The 17,064-nt window shown below is 35.2% G+C and overlaps 2 protein-coding genes across 7 annotated transcripts; one reads left to right on the top strand and one right to left on the bottom strand.

The window, feature by feature from the left end:
• Window positions 1-5,198: 5,198 nt before the first annotated feature.
• Window positions 5,199-11,487, top strand: LOC132632672 (F-box protein At2g26160-like). Of its 5 annotated transcripts, none has more exons than XM_060348707.1 (3): window positions 5,199-5,568; window positions 7,081-7,149; window positions 7,220-11,487. In XM_060348707.1, the coding sequence occupies exon 3, from the start codon at window positions 9,831-9,833 to the stop codon at window positions 10,980-10,982; it is 1,152 nt and encodes a 383-aa protein (XP_060204690.1). In that variant the 5' UTR covers window positions 5,199-5,568; window positions 7,081-7,149; window positions 7,220-9,830; the 3' UTR covers window positions 10,983-11,487. The 5 variants fall into 5 exon arrangements, with proteins under 5 accessions (XP_060204690.1, XP_060204691.1, XP_060204687.1 ...); XM_060348708.1 differs by having other exon boundaries at window positions 7,217-11,487; XM_060348704.1 differs by having other exon boundaries at window positions 7,065-7,149.
• A 118-nt stretch (window positions 11,488-11,605) lies between these two features.
• Window positions 11,606-16,171, bottom strand: LOC132632671 (probable pectate lyase P59). 2 transcript variants are annotated; one of them, XM_060348702.1, is made up of 4 exons: window positions 15,886-16,171; window positions 12,549-13,200; window positions 12,228-12,470; window positions 11,606-12,089 (listed from the first exon to the last, which is right to left on the bottom strand). In XM_060348702.1, exons 1-4 carry the CDS (start codon window positions 16,074-16,076, stop codon window positions 11,868-11,870), a joined length of 1,308 nt encoding a protein of 435 aa, XP_060204685.1. In that variant the 5' UTR covers window positions 16,077-16,171; the 3' UTR covers window positions 11,606-11,867. The 2 variants fall into 2 exon arrangements, with proteins under 2 accessions (XP_060204685.1, XP_060204684.1); XM_060348701.1 differs by having other exon boundaries at window positions 12,228-13,200.
• Between the last annotated feature and the right edge of the window lie 893 nt (window positions 16,172-17,064).

Raw genomic sequence — 17,064 nt, 5'->3', positions numbered from 1 at the left:
GAGCTCAGTTTGCTGCAGCATTAGCATCAACTGGTCATATTGTTCTTTTGTCATACCTGGAACTTGCTCAGAGCAGCTGGCCTAATCAGGAGGATTGCCAGTTTGCACTTCTACATTTGCAGCAATTTTGGTTCCCTTGGTGAATTTGAAGTGAGGAGGGAACGCATGAAGTTTGTAGCACCTATCTATAGTGTGACTTGGCTTCTTACAGTATTTACACAAGAGAGTGGACTTGAAATTAGAATGTTTGGGATTATTTGAGGTGAAGTAGACCCTTTGAGTAAACTATCTACCAGGTGGATTGAGGGCAGTAGTGTTGACATTGAAAGATGTTGATTCAGAAGCAAATTGTGAGGTAGATGTGACTTGTCTATGCCTCTCATCTTGTAGAAGAATGCTATAGGTAGTATCTAAAGAAGGAAGGGGATTCATCATGAGGAGATTTCCCCTCACACCCAAATATGTCTCATTGAGACCCATAAGGAACTGTTTTCTTCATCCTCCTGAACTAAAGCATCCCTTGCATCACAAGTACACCTAGTTGCACTCTTAGAGCGCATGAACCCCAATTCATCCCAGAGTTTCTTCAACCTATTAAAGTAAGATGCTATATCCAAACATCCTTGACTAGTGCAGGCAATTTCTTTCTTAAGTTCAAAAACCCTAGTACCATTAACAGTCCCATATGTCTTGTTCAACTGAGACCACATACTCTCTGCAGTAACTGCATATTGCACACTCTCAACTATTTCAGGAGAAAAAGAACTGGTAATCCAGGAGATAACCAAATGATTGCACCTACTCCATTGTCTAAGTTGTGGTGAATCTTCAGCCGGTTGAGGGCAACTCCCATCAATTAAAGCAATTTTGTTTCTTGCGGAGAGAGAAACTATCATATTTCTCCTCCATTCCCCAAACTCGGTTCCCGAGAAAGGCACAGGGACAAGCGAGATCCCAGGCACATCAGAAGACATCAAATACAAGGGACTCGAAGAGTCCGGGATGAAACTAGTGGTAGCAGAACTAGTTTGTGCATTAGTACCCATATTCAACTATTCACAAAACGATTCACAGATTTTTCACTAGTAAACAACAGTAGGATAGTAACAAGGAACAGTATACCAGATTTTGCAGTAAACCAGTGGAGAAGAACACGAAGAACACAACTTGTAATCTATTAGACGAAGAACACTCCAATCAGCAAACCCTAATACTCGCGATAGACCAAATCGCAAACCCTAGCTTCGATGTAAACAAAACCTTGGATCTATGCTTGTTCAACCTCGATAATGCCTCAAAACCTCGAGAAAATCAAACTAAAACCAGCTATTCTTAAGATTGTGGTTAAGTTTAGGCAAAATTGATTGAGATTTCAACGAAAAAATTGAAAAAAAAAATCTCAATGGAATACAACGAGGATAAGATTGCTCGAAAGAGAATCAAATGAGGAAGCAGATAACCTGCTCTGATACCATATTAACCTGCTCTGATACCATATTAACAAAGTGAATCAAAGAGAAAGTGCGGAAAAATCATTGAAGAACAAGGTAAAGCTCTAGAGAGAGAAATATGCTAAAATATATGATTTTCGTTTTATTCAAGCAAAAATGAGTTCGTCCTTTGTTCTAGAAACGTACAGGAGTATATATACATGTATACATGGCACCCTAAGTTTCTACATAGTACAAACTAGTCCCTACTTAAATAACCAAAAGCTGATCATCTCAACTTGGGCCTTCTACCAACTGGGTTGTCGGGTCATTCTAGGCCCAACATGTATTGGCTTCCATATCATCAAAAGCATTTATTGGCAGTTACATGCTCCATGTCTTTGATGAATTATACAATGAGGTGTTGCTTCAAAAGCTTTATTAATTCTTTCAAATTCTACTACCCCGCTTTGTTATGTTAAAAAAATATGGAGAAGCTAAGGAATTACAAAAAGTAATTAATTTAATGCAGACCAAATTCATTAGTTGTATATGAATGGTCATTTCTTCATTAATGTACTTTAACGATATATGCCTTAAAAAAATCTTAGAAATGAGTATGATTAATCAGATAACAGTCAACTTTATGTAATTCCATGTTTGAAACAAATTACAACCATCATTTTTGCTGAACATTTGTTGCTACGGATACGTTCATCTCCATAATACTTAATTGGACATATGATGTTAATTAGAAAATAAAGGATCTTACCAGCACTAATCTACGATTAGGATTCTCCTCTCAGTTTATCTTCTATAATCATTTTTATTACAGAAATTGCAAGCTTATTGGTGATCCATGTATTAGTGTCACTGCCTATGCTCTTTGAATTGTTTCTTATCTTTGTATCGTTAAAGAGCAATTTAGTTCTTAATCCCTTTGTACACTTGTTCCCACAATCTGTGTCATATGATTTTTTAAAAAAATAGTTGTAGAGCCACACAAATCTAATGCTAAAGTTTTGATGTGAGCTAGCTACAAAAGATATAAAAATCGCCTTCGTATCTCATTAGAGTAATAATTATTAAGCTGCCATGGAAAGTTTAAACTGATGAATATTTGGGTTCTAATGTGTCGTGAACTTTAGAAGCGAGCGGCTAAAAAAGTGTGGCTTTCCCTACATCTTCCCCGACAGACATTTACAATTACTACATTCTTATTTATAAAAGATTCGATTACATAGATGGTGACTTAATTTTTATATTTTAATTAAAGTCATTAATTTTTTTTATAATTATAAAAATTACTTAAGAAAGTCGGTAAATTATTTATTATTATCCGCTCTTCAGTCATGAAAAGAATCAAAACATACTTGAATTTTGGAGTCATATTACCTATAAAGAAAATTAATCTTCACAAATCAAACATCTTTTTGAATTAAGTGGTTAAAATGCTAAACTTCAGCCGTCAATATTTAAAACTTGAAGCTACCGGTAGGAATATGAATAGAACAAACATATTACTTAGAGTACTATGATGATGCACAAATTAATGAATCAAACATCACCATTCCAAGATTTTTACTCACACTTGCCTTGCCTTACACCCTAAGTACGTACATGCAATAAAATCTGGCACTTGTTCATGATACTTTCAAAAAGCCCTATCTCCCTATTTTGTATGAGTTTTTAAGAAATTGAGGAAAAATTGAAACACACAAAATAAGAAAGAAAAACTTTGAATATTGTACAGGAGTATGGAGATCAAGTTGTATTTCAAGAGCAACCACTTCAACACTACTGATGAAAACGTTAAAACTTTAATACATATCTAAATATTAACTATTCTCATACTTAAATGAAAAGATATTCAAGATATAAACTTACAGGAACATTACAGCGTTACACTAATCCATATATCACGAAGTTTTTCAGCCTTTGTACATCGACATTATAGTCCAAAAGAATTTAGCCTAAATATTCACATAGTTAAAACTGAAAATATAGAGAAGAGAATTGACTGACCATCTTCCTTCCTTCTTGTTGTTGAATCATCAAGAGCCTAAGAAATCAGTAAGAGGTAAAGTTAGAAAGAATGGAAAAATCAATCTAAGGGGGGGAGGGAAGTAAAGAAAGGAAAAGACGTAGGTATTGCCCGTAAGATATATTGTTATTAGGGGTGGCAAATGAGTCATTTGGGCTGAAGTTGGGCGGGTTAAGATGGCGAACCAATAGATGGGTCAAAGCCCAACCCCACCCAAAGTTTACTTGGGCTAAGATGAGCTGAATTAAGATGGGTCAAATGATGGGTTCTAACCCAATCCGCTCAACTTAACCCAAACTTTTGTGAATTTTTCAAAAACATGAATAAATATTCTTTTGAATTAGTCAAATTATTTAAATTGACTAAAATAATATACTTTATAGGATCCAAAGTTACATAAATTTGATAAAAGTATGACAGAAAACCGTAAGTACATATGCAGTAATACTTATTTGCTTATCGTATTCCATAACTTTAGCATAATTCAGATGTTTAAAACGATTGTTAGTGCTTCAAAATGCTCACTATAATGTGCAAATAAAATATAGTATTTCATTTAATTTTGTAATCTATATATAATATAAAGCTAGACATAGATAAGGTGATGTGGCACCTCTCTATGGCCAGCAATCATACTTATCTTTTATCTCCTTTTTTTTTTTACTTTTTCCCCTATTTTCCCCTTATTTTCTAATTAAAAAATTAACAATATTCACCTAATTACTGAGTTTCATTAAGATCTGTAAGCCATATTAATTTATTTTGTATAAGTTAGTAATATATGCACGTTCCTACCGTAACAGCCATATTAATTTATTTCGTGTAGTTACTAACATATGCACGTTCCTTTGTAACAACTTTTCTCCACTCTTGATGAGTAATCACGCACTTATTTTTCATTTTTATTATACCCACGTTCCTTGCCTTAAATCTCATTACTTCGATCATTGATAACGCAATATAAGTGTATAAGTAGCTTGTGTCAAACCTATAAATATTATAGTATTAAGTAGCATTTTATTCATGCACACATCCTCCACTTTAAAATCAATATCGTTATGATTTTAGATTTCTGTCTCACCTATTTTTCTTGAGGGTATGTCGTTTGAAGGATTAGCAAGAAGATACAACAAGAACTCTATGCAGAGAATTCGGCTTTGTTTTCAGGAAGCCAGCCTTCGCAATCCACTGTATTCAGGATATTCAAAAGTTAATATATGCACATAAACACATAAAATTTATCTTATATATACACTGTAATTTTTTGCCAAGGGTGTTCGGGTGAACACCCTCGACAACATGTAGATCCGCCCCTGGTGTCAACGTTATTTGATGAATATGAGGATGAGGCCTGACTAGACAATAGGAGACGAGTTTGATAGGGTAGTAGAGAGGTTAACAAAGGAGTTAATGGGATTTCTCAAATCTTCATATTATTAAATAAAGGTTTTACAACAAAAATTAAGGTAATGTATTTAAAATACATGGCTTAGCATCTTATTAACTTGAATTAATAATCACCATTGTAAATATTAATGTTACTATGTGAAGTAAAAGGCAGCAAGTATGAAAAATAAAAGGCCCCACCATCCCCCACCCCACCACTACCCCTCACCAACCCCACCTCCTCCACTTACTTATTTTTTAAAGTTTCAGTTTTATCCTATACCTCTAGTTTTATTAATATATATATAAACTAGTTTTTGTTTTAACTTACCTGTTATCATACAATATCACACAGTCAAACCAAACAATAAAAATATTATTAAACAACAACAAACGATACATTCTATCCAAACATTATATTCATTAATATAGTACAATACAATATGATATTATACATTATGAAACCATAGGTAACGAAATTAAAATGACTCTGTACAAAATTAAACCAAGAAATTTTACAAAAAAAAAAAAAAAAAAAAAAAAAAAAAACAGAGAAAGTATACAACAAATTTCACGACAAAACGAGAAATTAAACTAAAAACTTAAGAAATAAATTATTTACCCTATGATCAGTGACGCCTGGGAAGGGCAGACTTATGTGAATCCAGGTCGATCTTATTAGCAGAGACATTTCCACTTGTGTTGCAGGTATATTTGAAGACTCCATGCTTATCCTTAAACTAGCGATGATTAGAATCATTGTGTTATTTGATTCCATTAGAGGAGAATCTGGCCTCGTGACAATGATAACATCTAGTACGATTATCGACTGGGGGTTGGGGTTGTTCATCGATCATTAGTGGGTTGATCGTTGTTAATGGTTAGGGGTTGGGGTTGTTCATCATTAATGGGTTGATCATTGTTAATGGGGATTGCTTCCATGCCATGCGATTGCGATTAGGGCTTTGGATTTTTTTTCTTTGATAGCTGTCGATTTCGTTTTTTTTTTTTTTTTTTTTTGCATGCGAAATAACAAAATGACGGTTTCCTTTTGGCTATTTATAATTACACACAGTGTACGTAAGAGTATGTGATATTTGCTTATGGACCCACTATATTCTCAAACACTTTTTATTTTTTTATTTTTTCCCGTATATATTCTCAAAGACTATAAATTTACATATCAGACGTAAAATTATTTATATATATATTTTTTTTAAAATCATATGAAATACGATTTAGTTCTCATACATAATATTTCTTAAAGTTAATATATTAAGGCCTCACTTGGACATCATTTCAAATCAGTAATCTGGAATCAGGTTGATTTGAAATTGAAATTTTGTTTGGACATGTAATTTGAATTTTCTTAATTTATGTTTTTTTTTTCATAAACATAAAAATCTCATAAGTTGTGAAAACTATGAAATTTCCCACTTCAATGTTCATCTGTTTAACGTGCAACATTACCAGGGAGGTTATTCTAGGTGCCTATTCTTAAACAATCTTACCAAACTATGAAATTTCCCACATCTGTTTGCTCTTCTCGATCTACCTATCTTGTATGTAACGGTTTTTTTTTTTTTTTTTAATTTTTTTTTATGATTATTGTTTAAGTTAACTTATCTGTGTAGACTTATATTTAATGTATATTTCATATTGTCGAAACTCTTTTCAGATTGAGGGATAAAATCGGGGAGAAAAATTCTGAGTGGTTGTGGTCCAAAGATTTCTGATTGATTTGATTGAACAGAGAAAGAAGTATAAAGCTTGTGAACTCGGTCCATTCTTATTCCTGTAGTTTTGTCTAATTAGCTAAATGTTTCAAAGAATTACTCCACTGTGCCTGCTAAGGTGTTTGGTATCATGTTCAGTATGGCATCTTACTCGAGTATTATGCGGCATACATGATTGCGATAATGCCAGTCTTAGAACTGTTCTTTGTAGGCGTTAGTGTCATACTGTAGAGGAAAATAACAGAATATAGTTGCGGACAATTAAACTTGTTCAAATAGTTGTTCAGACTTATCAATAAAGTTTGAACTGTACAAATTTTGTCCAAGGAAGAGAAGACTTGATAGACCAATTACTTGGCTTGCGCTAATGGCATGCTAGAATCTATTTACATTTCAGATGTTCTTTTCAGATTATAAATCATTATCATACCTCTGATGTGATTCTGCGGGATTTGTGTCTGACTGCAGTCGTTGTTTGTTCTAGCAATATTTAATGGTCTCTGTTGATAGTGAAGTTCGGTGGATTGATCTGATCGGCAACCAATTGATTGAGGTATGTTGATTTTATGTTAAAATAGTCGAGACTTTGTACTACTTTAAGCATATTAATTTTGATATAGTAGAGGTGAAAGCTGTTAAAAGATGAAGGAGCGAATGGGGAGAGGAAAATTTCTGATAAGAAGAATTGACAAGTCGACAAGTAGGCAGGTGGCGCTTTCGAAGAGAAAAAAGCAGATTACTGAAGAAAGCCCAAGAACTAGCAGTCCCCTGTGATGCTGAAGTTGGATTTATCATCTTTCTCTAGTACTAGCAGACTATGAGTTTGCGAGTTCAAGGTAGCTTCCTAAACAAAAAGAATATGGCTTTTCTTCTCTAATTTCATATTTAAAACTTGTGTGTTTAGTGGATGGTGTATAAGTAATTTTATGAGGTGCTAGCAGATTAATCAATATAACATTGCTTGTCTGGAAAACCTTTGTTCTTTAAGAATCTCATTGTACTAGTATAGTATCTTAATTATGATTCTTCCTCGTTTAGTTTCACGTAGTATCATATATGTGAAATTAAGGAATCATTTTCTTCTGCATAGTGAAAATGTAGCGGAATTCACATGGCAGACCGTTCTCTATAATAAACAATAAGGTCCTATCTTAGTTCTTCTCCCTTCCTTTACCTCATATTCTTAATTTATGGACAAACACTACTTGACATAAGCACATGCTGCATCATAACCCTTGTCCCTGGTCTCCTCTTGAGTCCTTAGAATCGCAGAAAATGCATTGCCTTTTTCTACTGTCCATTATTTTCCTACATGTGAATATGGACATATATATCACTTAACAGTTATTTTAGAATGTGGTGATTGGGGAAGAAGGAAAGGATACTTCAGATTCGAGAACATGTGGTTTGAACATAAAGACTTAATTGACTTGATCAAGAACTGGTGGGATTCATATGCTGTTGTAGGGGAACCTTCTGTGATCCTTGCAAAAAAACTGATTTTGCTGAAAGAAGACCTAAAAAAGTTGAACAGGGAGGTGTATGGAAAGTTGGAAGAAAGAAAAAATAAAGCATTGGCTAGATTGGAGGAGCTAGGTCATAACAGAAGGAATTTCTCCTGAAAACCAAGCAGAATTTGAGGCAGAAAGTGTCAAGAAGGAACCGGAAGATGTGGCAAAGGCCGAAGAAATCTCTTGGATACAGCAATCTAGATGCTTGTGGACTGAACAAGGAGAAAAAAACACTAAATTATTTCATAAACAGGCCAATGCTCACAAAAGATTTAATAGCATTGATAAATTAGTTATTGGAGAAGATTTAGTGGACGGCGAGTAGATCATTGAAGTCCATATCTTGGACTTAAATAAAAATCTGTTTAGTGAATCTGAATATTGGAGGCCCAACTGGGAGGATGATAGTGTTAAGTGGCTGTGAAATGAAGAAAAGGAAGGGATAGAAAGGCCTTTCACTATGGAGGAACTAGAAGAGGTTATAAAATCTTCCAAAGGTGAAAAGGCCCCTGGACCTGATGGTTTCAACCTGTCTTTCTTTCAGAAATGTTGGGTATTGTTAAACTGGATATTTTGAGAGCAGTGGATGCTTTCTACAAGAAGGGATCTTTTGTCAAAAGCGTGAACTCCACATTCATTGCTCTAATCCCTAAAAAGAAAGGAGCAGTGGAGGTTAAAGGCTTCAGACCTATTAGCCTTCTGGGGAGTGTGTCCAAAATCATATCCAAACTACTAGCAGAAAGACTTAAGAAAGTTATCAGTAATTTATTTAATTTTTTTGGTTAACAGTTATCAGTAATTTGATTTCTCCTAATCAGAGTGCTTTTTATCAAAGGAAGGCAAATTATTGAGTGTCTCTTTTTATATTTAGTAAGTTGACAATTTAAACATGACAAGTTTAAAAACCACAAGATTCAAAGAACGTTTTAATACATTAAACACATCTTTAATTTAGAATCACAAGATTTAAAAATCTCTTTTTATTTTTTAAACTTTGTATCCAATCAAACTAAGATACTTGAATTAGGACCGAGGGAGTAATAACTATTGATCTTAATAGTGATGATTACAGGGAACTTTCACACCATGAATCTCTTGATGACGAGTGCATATGCCATGGAATTGAATATTCTTTACTTTTAGTTAGAGAAACGGATGCTTGATTATTCATGAAAGGTCATTCAATGTTAAAAAATAAGGAACAAATGTTTCAATCAGAAAATATGTAGAATATGAAATTGATCAAAGAAATTAAAGTTGTTGAGATATGTGACAGTGTCAAATCGTCTAATTTATGTTAGAATATTCTTAATTTCTTAGTTTTCACTAGGATTTACATTTTTGTTATTTTAATATTCGGATATTAGAAAAGACATTTGTAAGCTTAATGAGGTTATTCATGGCGCGGGCAAATTATCTAGTTTTTTTTTTTTTTCAGTTACCTAGTTTTTAATAATCACGATAACTTCTAAAAAAAAAAATAGACAGGAAGGAGCATTAGTCAAAAATTTATTTTGGGAAAGAGTTATAGGATAAGGAAAGGTGTCAGCCTGTCAGCAAATTGGATTCCTAGTACTCTATGAAGTTTGGCTTCTGTCCTCAGAATCCAACCATAACAGGGATCTCTCTCAAGTACAGTATATATACGGTTGGCCAGGGCTTGTACCTCTCAACTTGAGAAGATTCCCTTGAGACCAAGATCATAAAGCAATTAAGCACAAGGATGTCGAATTGGTCGGAGCTTCAGTATGATCTGCTGGTTCTAATAGGTACACATATAAATCTGATTGAGGACTATCTAAATTACGCGGCTGTCTGCAAATCTTGGCGATGTGCCGCCACCAAGGACAATTTCAACAGCGACCTGCCTAGAATTCCTTGGCTAATGTTAGCAGAGGAAGAGGATAACAAGGATGATGGCAATTCATGTCGAAAATTCTTCAGCCTCTACAATGGCATGATTTTGAAGAAGAGGATTCCGAAAGCCAGCGGAAAAAGGTGTATGGAGTCTATGGGATGGCTTATCACAGTCGGACAAGATGAGAGTGCCAGTCTGCTACATCCCTTCTCCGGTGTTCAAATCGAATTGCCCCATCCAAATACCACCGAGGATTATGAACGCCACCGGATAGGCGAACCATGGAATTTTTTTCACAAGGCCGTTTTATCAGCCAGTCCTTCTCATACATCAGACTACGTTCTCATGGTCATTGAGGGAAATATGAAATTCGTCAGTTTTTGGAGGCCAGGAGACTTGAGATGGACCAGGATTAACTACAGAAACTATTATCATATACATCGTGATATAATTTATTGTACTGGAAAATTTTATGCAGTTGATTGTAATGGCGTCGTGCTAGTCTATGATGTTACCAATTCTAGTCCCACTCAAATATTAGCAGAGTTACCAGAGCATCACGGGGGAGACCAGTGCTATATCCTAGAATCAATGGGATCATTATTTGTAGTTGTGCGATACGGAGTAAAATTTAGGCCCATCAAAGGAGGCAGCGACAGGATTCCGCTAACACCAATGTTTGATGATGAAGAAACTTATGGGACAACGAGTTTTGGAGTTTTCGAGGTCGATTTAGCTGCTGAAAAATTGAATGAAACCAAGGAATTAGGGGACAGAGCTCTTTTTTTGGGTGCTAATACATCTCTCTCAGTCCAAGCTTCTCAATTTCCTGGAGTCAAGCCCAATCATATTTATTATACGGATGATTATTGGGAATCATATCTCCACTATGTAGAAGGTGGCGGCTTGGATATGGGTGTTTTTAACTTAGCAAATGGCAGCTTCGAGCCTCACTACAACGGTGTTTCCCTCAGCCGTTTTTGTCCACCAATTTGGGTCACTCCAACCCTGTATTGATCCGTACTGCTTTCATTTTATATTAAGTATTTGGAGAATGTTTCTTAATTTATTTTACGCTTAACCCTTTTCCTTGTTGACCTCCATAAGGTATCTGTTTAGATTTATAATAAGTATGGGATTGAAATTGAGTTGAATGCATCTTAATTAATTTGAGCTCCGTGAGGCATCTGTTTAGATTTATAGTAAGTACGGAATTGAAATTGAGTTGTAATTGGTTAGCGATAAGAAGAGATGAAGGGTGAGAGGGTTGAAGCAGTTTTTGGCTGCCTCATAATAAACATCGCACAAGGATATATATTTGCCAAGTCATCTGGTGTTCATGCTGTATTGTCTATCCTAATCTATGTATGGCGCAAAGATATATATATGCCAAGTCATCTGGTGTTCATGCTCTAACGTTGTTTCCTTCAGTCGTGTTTGTCCGCCAATTTGGGTCACTCGAACCCTGGATTGATCCGTATTGCTTTCATTTTATATTATGTATTTGGAGAATGTTTCATTATTTATTTTACGCTTAACCCTTTTCCTTGTTGAGCTCCATGAGGTATCTGTTTAGATTTATAGTAAGTACGGAATTGAAATTGAATTGAATGCATCTTTAATTCATTTGAAAGCCAATGGTCTGACTGTTTTATCTGATGCAATCATCAATGCAACTAGGAATTTCATATTTATTTGATTTTTTCACTACTACATACGTGAAAAAAACAAAATTTGCTGAAGAACTTACAAAAGCCAATGTACAATACTCACACTCATTCTCCCCAGTCCAACTACCAACTAGGTAAATAAGAGGAGACGGAGCAGATCAATAACTCTATACACTTTATAGGTACTATTTGTATTGAAAATGCCTTATTTATTGCTGAGACTGAAAATGCTTTAACAAGGCTTCCCCTCAATGCAGTTGAGAGAGCCTGAAAATCGTGTCAGGCTGCTCACGAATGATCCTGGCTTGGAGTTGATCATATCAGGACCTTTCAAGAATGCATGTTTTGGATTTCCGGATTCTACAAAGAACGCCCCGTTCATCATAAGATCTCCTTGTGATTTCCACACCCAATTCTTCCACACGCTTTCGGGTGCATAATCCCTTTTCGTCACCTACACATAAGAGAGAGAGAGAGAGAGAGAGAGAGAGGGCGCCGGGGGGGGGGGGGGGTCGCTCTTCTATTAGACGTGGTTCCAATGTGCTATTTTGGAGGGTTGGTGAGAGAAAAATTAATGGTTTTTCGTGTTTACCTCTTTGGCGTTAGCATTAGGAGGAGCGATGAAACGATTTCCCTGGCTAAGGATGGTGGGATGCATGCTTCCTCCGATGGCATACATTAGCCAATGTGTGTAATCGTTGTTGACAGCATGAACAAATCCCCATCTCACTCTGGGCATCCTCTGCCTCAACCCTTGCCCAAAATGATTGAAAGCAAGTGTTATTTGCATAATAGAGTCCCCTGAAGAGCTATCACTTGCACCAAACAACATAACCTGCAAAAGTTTAAGCACAAAAATTAAACTTTTTGTCTCAAGTGGGAATTTAAGACTTGGAATTTGGAGATAATTTACTTCATTATGTTTAGTGAAATGGCAATTGGAAATGGTAATGGCAGTAGAAGCCTCAACAGCATCAATGAGACCATCCTGACAATTGGACATGGAAACGTGGTCGACCCAAACATTTGTGGATCCAAAGATTGAAATACCATCGCCATCACTTTTCGATCGATAACCATAATGCTTGACGGAGTCTCTAATTAAGCCACCACTACCAGCCTTAACATCATGAATGTGAAGGTTACTAATAATCACATTGTGTATGAACTGTAACATAAGTCCACCACCATGAGCAATATGAACTTGCCTTCCTCGGGCGTCAATCGTCTTGTTGCTGGTCATAATAAGTTCCTCGCTAAGCCTAATCACCATGTTCTTGGCAAATATAATCCAAAGTGGCTCCGGCTGGATGACAGCGTGGCGCAATGTGCCCGGCTTAGGATTAACTAAGTCTTTGTCCGAATTGTCCTTTACTACGTAGATTTTTCCGCCTTTGCCACCCGTTGTCTTGCGGCCAAAGCCAAGGACACAATCGGTTAGTTTCATTCGGTTTCGAGCCCAGTTTGGGTCACACCTCCAGCATTGGTCTATAGGATTAGTAGCCATGCATTTACCGCTGTACCTGTGCAGGTCCCTTCTTCTGCTATTGCTACCTCGTATAGCCCTTCAGATTCAGAAGCAGATTCAAAATTTAGAGTTAGTAAATTCAGAATTATGTACGTAATTTATCATATATAATACTGGACGCTTCCTATTTGAATGATATATGTTGATCATTTAAGTTTTTATTTATTATTCGCAAAACTGGAATTTTCTTATTGGATTAAAAAAATGTCGCGTTCAACTTGCGCGCTTAATTTCCCTACTCTGCTCCAAATAGAAAAGTGAAAAGAGCGATAAGAAATGGAACTTGTGTCTAACTCAATCTAATAGCTAACTCAAGAGGTTAGGATTGCCCAAGATCGTATAAAGAGATAAATTACCAACCCGCCTACCGATGTGGATTGCTAACACCTCCCCCCCCTTTCCCCACGCCTAGGCCTGGCAACTAGAGCGTGTACAAGATAATATCAGGACCTAATATCGGGTTAAACAAAATTGGATGGGCAAGACCCAGATACCATGATAATAAAAATGGATATTGATCTTAACTCTTTTTTTTTTTTTTTTTTTTTTTTTTTTACAATTGATCTTAACTCAATCTTAAAAGCATTTGTAACCCTATCAACCACGAAGTACGCAAAAGTGAAAATAAGCTAAAATGACGATTATAAGACATTTACAGTTGATGTTAATGCTGCTGAAAATTCTGGGCAGCATGTTTTGCAAGTTGAAAATGAGAATGGAACTAGAAATTGGACATTGGTTGCACACAAAAATTCAGGGGGAAGTCGTATTGGCTCCTCGGCTAGTCAAAGTAATTCTCCAAGTCGGGGAAAGGGTCTGACGGGAAATGTTCAGTTGTGCGTCGATCCTAATTTAATTCTACCAACTCATAATGTTTTTGAACCATTGTCCGTTACTGAAAAATTTCAACTGGAGCATTGTGTGGAGAAAAATAATACTTCTGTGCAAGCTAATTTTACAAATGATTTGATTGTTTCGGAGGAAAAACCAGGGGAAACGAGCCCTCCTCGGTGGGCAGATTCAGTTGAGGAAGAGTAGCATATTACTTCTCCTCCTAGGAGTAAGTTACGTCCTCAATCATCAGTATTTGTGCCTTCAAGTAAGGCAAATCCATCTGTGACAATGAGAGATACATTGAATGCAACTGATAACTCTAAAAAGAGCTTGTCCATTACCACCAAGGATATGAGGTTTGCTTTTATTGATTAATAAAACTTAGCCCCAGTGGCGGACCCAGAATTTATTACAAGCGGGTTCAGTTTGAGATTAAGACTAAACCACCACGATGATCATTCGTAAGGGCGGCAGTAAACGCGCCAACCGAACTTATTTTTACGTTCATGTAGTAGCTTCAAACGTCATTTGAAACTATTTTTTTTCTTTTTCAAATGACTTAATAAAAGTTCAACAAAAATCTATTTATTTTAACAATTTATCTACTAAAGGTCATAATTTTTTTTTAAAACTTGAACAAGTATTATTTTAATAAACTATTATACGCAACAATTTGGCAAACAAAATAACCCTCCTCGCTTGTGTAAACAAATGAGTTATATAAACGAACATCAAAAGAGTTATAAACCAAGATAAACTTCAGAAGACAAACTTAACAAAACAAACAAATAAACCAAAATGACCTTTCAAATTAAATAGCTGCTTCAAAATAGTTCTAGATATACAATAAAACAAACATTATAGACTTATAGTATAAACCAAAATAAACTAAACTATAAACAACTAATATACTTGAAGATACTTTTGAATTTCGCAACAAAGTCTGGTTCGTGTATGCTGATTGTCTTCATAAAAGATACTCTTTCCGTCTCAATTTATGTGGCATCGTTTGACTTGACACAAAATTTAAAAATAAAGAAAGACTTTTAAAATTTGTGGTCTAAAACAAACCTTAAACATTTGTGTGGCTGTAAATCATTTCATTAAGGGTAAAAAGGGAATTAAAGTTAAGTTATTTCTAATTATAAAAATGTGATATTTTTTTGATAGACTAAAAAAGAAAGTGTACCACATAAATTGAGACAGGACGAATAATTGCTAATGAAAAAGGGAGGGAAATGTTCAAGGGGAAAAAAAAATATAAACAGGGAAGACAAAAAGTCAGCCAAGAAATAAAATTATGAAACTATGCCCCTTCCGGTTCCAGTTTGAAAGACAGATGAGTAATGTAGATGGTTTCTTTCCCTTAAAAGAGAGGGAGGTTATACAAAAGAGGTATAGAAAGAATTAAGAAAAATGATCGAATCGAGTTTCGAACGCCAGACGTCAACTAAAATTGAATCCACTTGAACCACTGCGCCACAATCTTCGGTTTGGCAAGAGGGTTCAATTTTTATTTACTTAATCATATTTTTGGTTCTCTACGGATATTCACATATACAAAAATGTAAAATATTTTGACGAAGCGGGTTCAATTGAATCCGCTTGCAACCACGTAGGTCGTTAGCCCTAGGCACCCCGTCTCGTGGATTGATTTTTTTTTTTTTTTTTTAAAAGACATTTACAGGGCCTATTTTCGGTTGGCCATAACCAAAACTCTTAGATTAGGGGCAAGACGAACTTCTTCTACACCAAATTCACGAAAATAATCATATGAGAGATCGTCTTATGAAGAGTTACTCAGCTAGACGATTTTTAACGCGGAATGAATTATGAAAATATTATGGCAGAGAAAAAAGTTAAAATAAAGAAATGGGAGGGAACTTACTTGTCAACCTGGTTGTTAAGATGGTTAGCTACAATCTTAGGATTAGGATGATAGGCATGGCGAGCGGCTTTCTTTGCTTGTTGGGCTCGCTTCCGCCATATCTCATCATACTCCCCAATGTGTGCCTCAATGCTAACAACTAGAACAACCACAAGAAAGAATAAAAACAAATTATGCTTTGTGAATCTCATTTTTGTTAATCACACGTAAAAATTGTGTTTCCCTTAATTATTTCTATCTAATTTTCTTGTTTTCGCTTCCTTTAATCTAAAAGGTGGATGATTTGTTATAGAAATGGACAGAGTTCAGTTTAATATCCTCAATAGTTATGAGGCAAGAGCAGAGGAAGTAAATTAAGAAGTTGAGAGGGAAAAGTGGAGAACCACTTTCACTCTAACGGTCAACAGTTAGTCTATCTGTTTTAATTTCTCCGATAATATATCGCCCTCTAAATTTTTTGACGACGGATTTCCTTTCAACGCGTGGAAGAAAAGATATTACTAATACTATTACTATCTTTTTCCATCCCTTTCACAGAGTGCACTAGCGTTAATAAAAATTCCACGAGAGAAACTATCAATTTCTGAACTCTTTTGTCTGTGATTCCATACAATTCAACAGCATTTGCATTCAAGAGACAAAAAGGCTTAGCATTTAGCCAGCCTCCTCGAATTTTATTTGAGCCTTGTCCTATGGGTCATTGGAGAGTCAAAGTGGAGTGGACTACTTAATCATATAATTGATGTGTTTTGTACAATTTCTTCTTGATCATCATCATCATAGAAATTGTGAACATTATAAATAGGAAAATCAAATTATGTTAGAAAAAATAACTAATACTATAAAATACCGTAGAAGTACAAGAGACTTAATCATATGATTCTCCTCCAATTCATTACTCAAAGTCCAAGAATAAGCAGCAGCTCATTTCTTTTAGTTACTTTTGCATACGTTAAAAGTTGGTACGTGTTGTCAATTTTTTTATTTGTTTGTAGTATCTTGCTCCTTTAATTTCTTCCCCTTTTACCCAAACTAAGAGTACCAGTGTTAAAATAGTACATACATTAATACATATAATTAGTTGTTATAAAAAAAAATCAAAATAGCACTTTAAGTTTCTTCACCAAAAATCAAACTGGAAAAATATGAATTACAGATACTACCAACATTTTCATAGTT

The sequence above is a fragment of the Lycium barbarum genome, chromosome 3 (assembly GCF_019175385.1).
Source record: "Lycium barbarum isolate Lr01 chromosome 3, ASM1917538v2, whole genome shotgun sequence".
In the NCBI taxonomy this organism is placed as follows: domain Eukaryota; kingdom Viridiplantae; phylum Streptophyta; class Magnoliopsida; order Solanales; family Solanaceae; genus Lycium; species Lycium barbarum.
The sequence above is the reverse complement of the archived record's forward strand: the minus strand, read 5'-3'. Positions and strand labels throughout refer to the sequence as shown.